The 12,194-nt window shown below is 35.4% G+C and overlaps 1 protein-coding gene across 1 annotated transcript; it reads left to right on the forward strand.

Moving 5' to 3' along the window:
* Window positions 1-4,317: 4,317 nt before the first annotated feature.
* On the forward strand, window positions 4,318-11,811 carry LOC104604118 (2-oxoglutarate-dependent dioxygenase 19-like). Its single transcript, XM_019198888.2, has 4 exons — window positions 4,318-4,635; window positions 4,778-5,013; window positions 8,080-8,407; window positions 11,443-11,811. Exons 1-4 carry the CDS (start codon window positions 4,414-4,416, stop codon window positions 11,689-11,691), a joined length of 1,035 nt encoding a protein of 344 aa, XP_019054433.1. The 5' UTR covers window positions 4,318-4,413; the 3' UTR covers window positions 11,692-11,811.
* The last annotated feature ends 383 nt before the right edge of the window (window positions 11,812-12,194 follow it).

The raw sequence follows: 12,194 nt of genomic DNA on the forward strand, positions 1-12,194 counted from the left end.
TAACCTCAAATCTTTATGAAAATCTGGGTTAGGTTTTGGGCCTATGTCATTAATTAAGTTTTATATAATATGAGCATAAAATATGTATATATTAGTATTTATTTAATAGATTGATTATGATACCAAAAAAAAAACTTATGACCAATCAATTAGTATCATAAAAATGAGTCAATCAGGTGGTATATATCAAAATTCATTTAGGGGGTTTGATTGATAAAAGCCCTTCACCCTTCAGATATCATATCTTCCAGGCAGCATAGGTTTTATTTTATGTATAATTAATTAATATATTATGGGCTATGATGGGCTTAGCGTTGACCTCATTCTTGGCCCTAAAATTTCATAACACCAAAACCTAAGCCCATGCCCAAGAATTTCTATACTAGGATGGGTTGGGCTGAACATGATCATTCTACTCAAATCTGACAATAACATAAAGCCAAAACGAAGTCTGGGCTCTTAAAAGTGTTTGGTTGCACAATCACAATAGTTTTAAAAATCAAACTTTCTTGTACAATCATAAGAAATTTTGGTGATGGGATTTCAATTTCTACCCATTGTCCTTACATTTTGTCTTGTATAAATACAACAGCGTGCTATATTATCGAGTGGTGGTCAAGGATAACATCTCTACAGACAGTATCGTCAGTACCCCTGCAAAGAGTTGGTCGACGGTGAATACTATATATGTACAGCACAAATATAAATATGTACAGTACTCAGTTTGAAAAGAGTGTAAATATAAATATGTACAGTATAAATATATATAAAATAATATAAAATATAAGGTTTTGTATTCTATATATTTCTATTTGTATTCCTCCCAAAATGCAAATACAAATTTGGAAGAGGTACAAATACAAGTTTGTAGAATGTAAAACTTTATATTTTGTATATATTTATACAGTACATATTAGTATTTGTGCTCCTTCCAAACTGAGCCTAGCTTCCACAAAGTAATACCAGTTCAATGGAAAACTATGTTTGGATTTCAAAACAAACACAGCCTTAAATTCGGATATTCTTCTGAAATAAAATTATTTTTATTCAGTTTTAATTTCCTTGGATTTATAGTTGTATTTGAATTTCAGATTTTGTTGGTTACCCAACAAATAAATGCCATATGCTTTCGCAAGTGGTCTATGCCCTTTTGCGAAGAAAAAGGCATTTAGCAAATCCCATTCATCCAGAAAAAGTTACAAGAGGTATTTAGCTCCAAATGATACAAGTTTAAAGTATAGATTAGGGATGACAATTTTTGCTGTAAGATCAGGGCTCCATCCCGATCAGTTTGATTAATCAATTCTTTTGATTTGTTTTCCTCGATACAATTCAGCTTTTCAGTTTTTGTTGATCATCTCTAACCTCCAATCTGTAATTTTAGTGTACATTTTTCTTTTGAGTGAAATGCATATTAATACCTTTTACTTTGTACCGGGTTAGTCTCACTTTAGTATTTAAATTTCAAAATGTGCTATTACAATACCTGAACTCCTGAAAATTGCTAATTTAGTACCCACTATTAGTAGTCCATTAATTATCTGTGTCACGTGACAACAGGTGTGACTTAAATTTTTAAAATACCAAAACACCTGTGACAACAGGTGTGACTGAAAAAGGATTACAACGACGCAGTCTAAATCTCTTTTCTCTGGCAACATTTTCCATGTAGCTTCTCCAATAGGAAGCATAGGTTCTTTAATTAGTAGAAAGATTTATACATATAAAAATAGTATATATAATGTTTAGTTTTTAAAGCTATAATAATAATTAATTTTTATAATTCTTAAATTTTATATGTAAAACAAAAATAATTTTTTATATATGTAATTTTTATTTTTATAGAAAACTTGGCTTACAATCATGCTTGAGTCAAGCCAAATTCGAGCTCAAGTATTTAGCCCGAATTGAGCTTGAGCTCAAGCTTCATAATTTTTTGACGAATTGAACTCAAATAACTAAATATTTGGTTTGGCTCTGAATTTACCTCTAACTCATAGCTTGATGGTACAAAAAATTGCTAAAATTTATAACACATCCGCCATACTATTTAGCAAAAGACGTGATTGATTAAACATGGTGACAAGTACATCTTCTTAAAATAAAAAATCTTTATCTATATATTAAAATGCAATGTGCCAAATTAGCACTTTTCTACTCTATTGTTTATTTTGAAAGCCACTTATCTCTTTTCTGATTTCTTCTCAAAGGCACCTATCTTTTTTTTTTTTTTTTTGAATTTTATAATTTTAAAGCGAAATAAGTCAATTGATCAATTACCTTTAAGAGTTTTAACACTCATCGTTAAAACACCATTAACTCTCTCTCTCTCTCTCTCCCCCCCATTAACGCTTACATTAATCTCTCCTCATTAATTATGCCATTAATTCTCTCCTTCAATAACTCATGCCACTAATTCTCTTTCATCTCCATTACTCCATTAAATTTGCATTAAACTATAATTATCATTAAAGATTAATTATATTGAAATTGAGATGTTCAATGATATATTATTGCACTAAATAATCTACTTCCATTGAAAATTATAATCCATTTATATTCCATTTGAAAATAATTAAAATGAATTAATCATAATAAAAATAATTTAGAAAATTACTTAAATAAAATAAAAATAATTATTAATTATTGTTATTGATAAAAATATTTTTATTAATATAAAAAACAATTTAATTAATAAAAGGATTAAGATAAATTAAAAATGAATATCAATTTAAAATTAATATAAAAATAATACAAAACTATCTAACAATTAGTTTTATAACTAAACTAAAAATAAAACTTTATATAGTTAATTACATTTAATAAGGAATTTAAATTTAATAAAATCTTAATATACTTAAATAAATTCAATTTGTACTAATTTTAAAAATCAATTAAAAATATTAGTTTTAAACATAGTTTAATTATTTTAAAATCAATTTAAATTTCATTTAAAAATAAGAAAAATTATAAAAACCTCCTTGGGTTTTCTAAAAATCCTATGAAACTCCCTAGTGTTTTGGCCTTAACAAAAACCTCCCATATTGTTTTATGAAAAGGTGCAAATACCTTCCTTTAGTTAGCATTCCAAATAAAAAATGTTGATTGTTGATGTAGTGCGTTTATTTACTTCACTTCAGCCATTATTCTTTGAAAGTTGTCTAGCAAAATAGATTAGTGGAGGATAAAGTTAAAACTTTAAATTATGTATGATAATGCATTAACAATGATAAGGGTATTTGGGTAACTTTAATGTGTTTATTACCAAAGAGCCAAGGGAAATAATGTATTTTCACTTTTTTTTTCCTCAAAACTACAGGGGAAGCCTTTGTTAGAGTCAAAACACAGGTGGTTTGAGATACAAAATTAATACACCAATAAAAATAATACACAAATAATAATAAACCAATAAAAATTAATAAAAAGTCTTTTCCAAAAATTAATAAAAATTAGCATTGAGATACAAAAGATAATACAAATTTATTTAGATAATGGGAAATTGACCACTCTCATTAATGGGCAACTTAGATTGTAATTGAATAAACTAAACATAACTCAAAAAAATAATACTTGAATTGAATTTAGATGGACACCGTTTAATTGAAAATGTCATAGAGTTCCAACTTCAATTTTGTTGATAAATAAAGCCTGTGTGTCACACGGGTCTTGACTAGTATATACAAATTAACTAGACTTTAATGTGATCGTTTTGGATCTGTATTTGAGTGAAAAATCTATAATTGTTTTAGATGGAAAGAATTTTGATAAATCAAAATTCATCCATAAATTTTAATAAATAATACGTGATTGACTACCATATTTTTATGATTTCAATTGATTGGTGAAACGTTTTTCGGATCATTATCTTTTTCGTATCATTGTCGAACCCGTATTTAAGATGCAGCATTGCGACTAATATTAGTGAATGATTTTTTTTTTAATTGGTAAACTGTTTCGTGTATGATTAGAACGAAAAAAAGAAAAAGAATTGTAAGCCTTATCCAAATTCAAAAGAGTGTTCAGAATCGGATCGGCTATAAAAATCAAAGGTTCATTAGTCACCGGTAGGACAGTCCGATTGGATCCGGGTTAGAAATTTCTGGGTTTTAATGTCATCGTTTAACCCACTTGGCCACTTTGTTTGTTTTTTTTTTTTTTGGTACAAAAAGTGAAAAACCCACTAACACTAGGCCACTTGGTGACTTGGGCAGTGTTTAATCCTCAGTGGTCCTCACGGTTTGATGGAATTATCAATGCGTCCAAAAGTTTTCCGTCGTTTCTCGTTGCTTAGCCAGTTCACTGTCACTGGTCACCGAGCTGTCTCCTTGGCTCTCTCTTTTAAATGGCTGCAACCGCTCCGATGCTCTCTCGAAATCCCCTGCATCATCGTCTGCAATTCCTCCTCTAGCCAACATGAGTTGCGTCAAAGAACTGTGCGATTCAAGAACCCTTACCTCCATTCCTTCCAACTACGTCTTCTCCACCAATCTCAATGATCAGGACGTGGTTGTTACAGAAGCCGAAGAAGTAATTCCCGCCATTGATTTCTCACTACTGACATGCGGTACTCCTGAACAACGGACCAAGATCGTCCGAGACCTCGGCAAGGCATGCCTTGAGTGGGGTTTCTTCGTGGTACGTAAAACACTGTAATCTCGAGTGACAGTACTGCTCCTAGTCCCCGAGAACCAATTAACCAATTCTCTTGTAATCAATTTTTAACATGATGATGGTGTTGTTATCTCTGATAGTTGATGGGTTGGGGATTGGAGTGCAGGTCATAAATCATGGCATGCCAGAGAGTTTGAGGAAGGCGATGCTGGAAGTGTGTCAAGATTTCTTTCATCTGGCGGAGGAGGAGAAGCGGGAGTACATGGGAAAGCAGGTATTGGATCCAATTAGGTGTGGCACCAGCTTTAATGCAACTGTGGAGAAGATTTTTTTCTGGAGGGATTTTCTCAAGGTGTTTGTGCATCCCCGATTTCATTCCCCCCAAAAACCACCCGCTTTCAGGTACTCCCAATTCCCAATTTATTTAGGGATTGAAATTTGAAAAACACAAACACAGGTTCACCACGACTCACGCACAACATGGTTTATTGTTCTATCCGTATCCGGTTCGACAAGGGGAAGGATCGGGTTGGCTACAGAGGTCGGCTTAGCTTAGATATTAACTTCTGGATTCAGTTTGGCATATGCATGCATCACTTTCTCTACCACTTCACGATCCCATAGTCCTTCCTTATCTCTGTTGCTGGCTTTTCAGAACCTGCCTACCCCTCCCCACTCCAACCCCTTCTTCTTCTACCATTATATGTTATGTGATTGCCATAGCCACCATCCAGTTTTCAAATTTGGCTTTAGCCATACCTGTCTTTGGTACATAAATTGTGCTCCAGTTAGGGAAAGTAGTGTTGTAAAAAATAGTAAATAGAAAGGCAGAATGGAACTTATCGTTTATCGCTTTTTAAATCGAAGTTGTTGTAGAAAGATGGAGGGTTGAGTCGTGCCACTTGGTCACTCTCTTTAAAACTGCATTTGTCCCTTATGGTGCAGTCGGGTGATTGCAAATCGATCGCCAAGATAAAACAGCCCACAGGCCACTAGTAGGCATGCACTCGCTTACTAGACCTCCGCAAATCACACAAGATTGGTGCTTAGATTTCTTAGAGAAAACAAGAATGTCGAAAATGGTGTATGTGTGTGTGTATAGACTGGGTCAGCCAATACTCTTCTTATAGAGTGTCTCAGACCCAAATGGACACAGAGGTGTCCTTTCAGACAGAAGCCTCTTCAGAATAGTGCACCTGTTCGAAGAGGCACAGGGACGAAGAAGAGACATGGAAAAAAAGAAAACAATTTATTTTAAAATTAAATTTGGATAAACAAAATGATTCAGTGCATCGCGCGCACACGCACCCGTGCCCACAGCCCGGCTAGGCTCGGCTCGGCGCGCACGTGTGAAAAGCAACCCCAACCCCCCTCACATGCATGGAATATCTATAGTCCTCTCCTCCTATGGGTCCCTACCCATAGAAGGAGCAAACCTACAAATATACTCCACTCCCACTCCTTCCTCAAGCAATGTGGGACAAATAGTCATTCAAGGGAGAAAAGGGCAAAAAACAAGAGAGGGAGGAGAAAGATTCTTGTAAATTTGAATCTCCCTCCAACAATACCCCACAAGATTCAAAATTACAAGAAGATCAAACAATTTGAGCATCGCAGTAAGAAAAGTATTCATGGTGATGTCTTTTGGAATTCAATCAACACTTAGGTATGGCAGGCTATGTTACAGAGTACGGGTGGAGTTAGACTCCTTCAACTTTTCCTCCTTATCGTAACTAGCTAACCGGCCAACCAACTTAACTCACCAGTTCTTTAGTGGTTTTTTTGTTTTGAAACATTTTGACCTTGTTCCCCTCTCGAGATCATGAGTGTTTTTGAGAGTCAACCCTAGATCTCCCTTAGAAGCGGCTACACTTCACACTCACTTAAGTCAGTTATTAGTGTGCACTACTCACACTATTCTTAACTGATTAAGAGCCTCATGCTCAACCTCCTCGGTTTGTAGTGAGCACTATCTTACCTCGGCATCTGAAATGAAACACAAATGATAGTGCTTTCACAAGTCATCTAGCGATTCGTTTTCACCCATTCAACCTAATTCCAGGGATCTCCTTTCACATAGGTTGGGTGTCCATCACTAATGACTTCGTAACGGGCTTCAGCCCCATTCCTATCGATGCCTCATAAACCACCTTAGAAGTTCATGGTTTGGTTAACGAATCTATAAGGTTCTTTTCAGACCTTACAAAATCCAGAGCGATCGTACCCTCGCTGAGGTATTGTCTTACCAGGTTATGCCTTAAGCGGATGTGCCTTCTTTTACCGTTGTACGTCTGGTTCTTGGCTCTAGCTATTGCTGCTTGGCTATCACAATGGAGAGATATGGATGGAACCGGCCGCGACCAAAGTGGTATATCTGCCAGCAAGTTCCTTAGCCACTCTGCCTCGAACCCGCCAATTATAATGCAATGAACTCGGCCTTCATTGTTGAACTTGTATTGCATGACTGTTTTACCGATTTCCACGATAATGTTGTAAATACGGTTTTAAGAATGTTGTAAAAAATAGTAATAGAGAGGCATAATGGAACTTATCGGTAATCGCTTTCCAAACCGAAGTTGTATTGGTGTGAAGTTATTGCAGGAACTTGAAATTGGGAATTGCAGGAAGTTGGAGGGCTGAGTCGTGCCACTTGGTCACTCTCCTTAAAACCGTATTTGCCCATTTGGTGCAACCAAGTGATCACAAACCGATTGCCAAGATAAAACAGTCCACAAGCCACTAGTAGGCGTGCACTCGCTTAACAGACCTTTGTGAACCACACAAGATTGATGCTCAAATTACTCAGAGAAAACAAGAATGTCAAAAATGGTGTGTGTGTGTGTGTGTGTGTGTATAGACTGGGTCGACCTGCACTCTTCTTATAGAGTGCTCTTAGACCCAAATGGACACAGATATGTCCTTTCAGACAGGAGCCTCTTCAGAATAATGCACCTGTTCGAAGAGGCACAAGGAGGAAGAAGAGACACAAAAAAAACAATTTATTTAAAAATTAAATTTGAATTTGAAGAGACACATTTTAAAATTGAAAATATGTAATTCGGATAAAACAAAATGATTCAATGCATCACGCGACGCACCCACACCCATGCCCACACGTGGCTCAGCTCAACATGCACGTGTGAAAAGCAACCCTAACCCCCCCTCACATGCATGGAATATCTATAGTCCTATCCTCCTATGGGTCCCTACCCATAGAGGGAGCAAAACTACATATATACTCCACTCCCACTCCTTTCCCAAGCAATATGAGAATAGTCATTTAAGGGAGGAAAAGGCAAAAAATAAGAGAAAGAGATGAGAGAGATTCTTGTAAATTTAAATCTCCCTCCAACAAATATAGCCACACACACTGTGTATGTTAATTGCATTTTGAAGACTCCCTTACTACTAGATCTAGTAGAGGTTGGTATACTCATAAGTTCCTTTCTTGTTTGATTCTTACTGCAGTGAGATATCTTGGGAATATTGCAAGAGAACAAGAGAAGTGGCTAGGCTACTACTCAGAGGGATATCTGAAAGCTTGGGATTGGAAGACTGCTACATTGATAAGGCGTTGCAACTTGACTCTAGCCTACAGATTCTGACCGCCAATTTCTACCCTCCCTGCCCACAGCCTGAACTTGCAATGGGCATGCCTCCTCATTCTGATCATGGTCTGTTGACCATTCTATTACAGAATGACATCAGTGGCCTTCAAGTACAACACAAAGGGAGATGGGTCCATGTTAACGCCCTCCCCAACTCTTTCTTGGTTAACACAGGGGATCATATTGAGGTAAATTCTTGGCTTCTCCTCGTTCTGTACAGGCTCCAATTAATGCTTTCTGCATGGATTATATTAGCTCCTTAATTTATTCATTTAGTTGCCATCCATCGTCCATTTTTATAGACCCATTTAATGCCAGGCCATAATCCAAACGCAAACTAATAATTATAGACGTTTCTTATCATATTAATATGCTCATTCACAATTATAAAAGAAAAAGAAATGTTAGTTTTGTTCTAGTCCAAAATAATGGAATTTCTTTAGGCTCACTTTGGTTTTGGGTTTGTGCTAGTGTAAACTTAGGGAAATGTGAATTGCTGATTGCAGATTCTAGTTTTACTTTTGCTTCAAATTCGATTTTGTCTTGTTTGTTTCATTGTTTGTGAGAATTAAAATGATGTGACCCCACTTTATGTGGAAAAAGAGTGGAGGGTCGTGGAAGATTATTTGTTCGAAAATAGTAAGATAGGAGGCAAATGATGTAATCCCCACTTTATATGAGAGATAATCAAGATAGAAGGAAACTGGTAATTGATGCAAAATTTGCAATGCAAACAAATGCAAATGAGACAAAAGTCCAAAATTTGTAATAAGCATAAATACAAATCAGAGTCACAAACAAATTGAAGCTTAACCAGAAACAAATCCATTCAAATGTCTCCTTGTTCAGATTTACACTGCAAACAAAAGGTGCCCTTTGGTGATCTTGACTCCATGAATTCACATTGTTCTTTTGTTTGCCAGATTAATTGAATTATGAATTATAAAATCACTCTCAATTCGTTTAGTTTCTTTCCATTCTTTGATTCTGTGCTCAACCCCTGACTTAATTTCAACATTAAACTCCCAACCTCTAGTTGAAACTAGCAGTATTTTCAAAACCGAAAAAACCGGGAACCGGTCTGTTTTACCCTAAAACCATTTTTAGTAAAAAATTATTGATTTGGTCAGTAAATTGTTGATTCAGGCGGTCAAACCATCAATCCAGACAATGGTTTTTAGTCCTTTTTTTTATTTTTTATTTTTTGTCAGAGCCGACCATTTATTCAGACCAAATGGTTGAACCGTTCAACTCAGGAACTGAACCCAGAATGGTCCCTGTTTGGTCCGGTTTTAAAAACCTTGGAATCTGGACATCTTTTGTGTTTTATAAATAGTTTCACTGATGGAGTAGATCCATATTTTAATGTGTAGGGTTTTTTTTTTTAAGTAATATGGATTATCAGATTTCTGTTTTCTTTGATTTTGTTCAATCTGGTTGCGTGATTATGTTCTGTTGTTAGACTACGTCTCTTACAAAGGTTTCTTCTGAACCTTGTACTGGGTTTGAAGTGCTAAAAGTTTATTCCTAACTTTTTTCCTGATGGCTTGATATTCATCATCCTCAGCCTACCTTAAATTAATCTATGGTTGTACAGGATCCAGAGTTGTGTTCACATTCTTATGAGATGTCTTTTGAGAGTGGGTAGAGGCAATTAATAGATTTATTAGAGTTGTGGAATGCAGCTCCATTAAGTTGTAGTGAATTCGAGGATCAAAATTTTGTAATAATAATTCTGGTATTGGCAGTACCACTTAAATGCAATAAGCCATCAATGATATAAAACATATCAACTCATAGAAACGAATTGGCCAGATAGGTTTACGGTATCATATGGGATTAAGTTGGTCAATACTTAGCATTTTTTTCGCGGATCAATTTTTTTTTTTATCGCCGTTCAAAAGAAAATTACTTAGCATTTTTCTCATTATTAGTGTTGATATAATTGAAGAGATTGAATGCATAGTTGTGAACCCTATGTATTTTATTATTGACATAAAACGTCATCATTGATTTCACAGCCTGCTGACCAGCTATTAATCCTTTCTCAAGATAAACAAGGATTTTCTAAATGTGCTCTAATCAAATTCACAACCTTACTATCATTTATTTATTTTCTATTGAGGTAGCTTGCCTGGTCACAGAACTCAATGGGTTATTAGGGCAATCTTTGGACAGAAAATGTCCCGACAATGAATATTAAAATACTTGGTTGACTTCTTTTATTTAAATCCCTGAACAAATCAACACATGACATATCAAGATGATTCTGAATTCTTTAAATGATACTAGCAGCCACTACTGTTCTATGACTGTTAATTTTTATTACAGCTAGATTTTCACTTCTTGATTAACTAAAAAGGGTATTTTCATGATCTGTTAGATTTTTGTTATTTCCAACTTGTTGCTAGATGATCATCTAATTTTGCCTAATAATATACCTCAATGATGTATTAATGTAAAAGGTTAGTAATGATATGGCACTGTTTGATCGAATAGAAAGTGAATGAAATAAATCCAAACAAAGGTGTGGAAAAAATGGGTGCTCATGACTTAGAAATAAAATGAAAAAGAAAGGATACGTTGTAAATATAACAGATTCTGGACATTAATTAGTTTATCTTATCACTACAAAGTACATATTTGTTATTACCATGGGGATGTTTGGAATAGTGGCCGTATTTTTTAAAAAATGGTGTCATGTCGATCTACATTTGAAACGCCATGTATTTCATTGTTTTGTTCAGTCGATTATTAAAAAATCGGACATGCCTCGAAAATCGAGACCCCATCTATGCATAAAACAACAAATTTGACTTTTCATGCATCAATAAATCGTTTCCCCCAACGGTTTACTGATGTATATCTTATATGATGCTTACCTGTCAGCAAATACATGAAAAATGGTGATAAAAATCACCTTACGAAACAGAATAGTATTACTCACTGCCTACGTGGCAAAAACATTTTTTTTTGTAAAAAACAGATATTAAAAGTATGCACATTTTTTTCTAGAAAATTGATCCAAAAAGCACTCCCACACTTCCAAACACCATGCATATGTGTGATTGTGTTCAGAGTTCACCTGTGACGGTCAAATTAACTGATGAAGGTATTATGGGTACTGAGGGTCCAAAATTTTAATTTGGTATTATGAAATGATCCCGTCCACCTATATGCAGCTATGTATGCTCACAATTTGTGTTTGGAATTATAATTATAGATACTAAGTAATGGGAAGTACAAGAGTGTGCTACACCGGGCAGTGGTAAACAAGGAAGCTACACGGATATCCCTTGCTGTTGTTCTTGGGCCATCTATGGAAGCCACTGTCACTCCTGCGCCAGAGCTGGAAGACAGTCATAATCCACCCAAATTTCGCGGTATGAAATATAAGGAATACTTGGAGCTTCAGCAGAGCAACCAACTCAATGGAAAATCATGCTTGGATCGAGTTCGAGTCCAATGTTGAGAGTTTAGGTGATGACTGTTATACATATAATTCTGAGTATATGAGACTTTGGAAATAGATACTTTCAGTTAGGGATGTCAATGGATTGGCATGGTTTTATTCCTACACTTATTTAATAAATTATAAGGAAGAGAGAGTGTGTGTATGTTACATGATACAATTATCTGAAGTCTGAACCAACAGCAACGCAGCGACATTAGAATACTTGAAACAAATAAAAAAGAAAGAAAAACTATGACCTAATGATACTAACAAGTCAGGTTCAAGTCAACTGACCCAAAAATGCTTAATAAGGTGGGTTTACCATTTAAGATGCCCATCCGCCATCTATATTTTCAGTTTACCCTAACATGGAAAGTAGATATGTTCATGGGTCGGGCCGGGTCGGGTTCGGGCCGGGCTTTGACTCTTTATTAACAGAAAAATGTTAGGCCTGAACCTGAGTCCGAGCCCGGCCCGACCAACGGGCCTACAACTTGGGCCTGAGCCTGGCCCTTAGAAAA

This window comes from Nelumbo nucifera, chromosome 5 (assembly GCF_055504915.1).
Source record: "Nelumbo nucifera cultivar China Antique chromosome 5, China Antique-T2T, whole genome shotgun sequence".
NCBI lineage: Eukaryota > Viridiplantae > Streptophyta > Magnoliopsida > Proteales > Nelumbonaceae > Nelumbo > Nelumbo nucifera.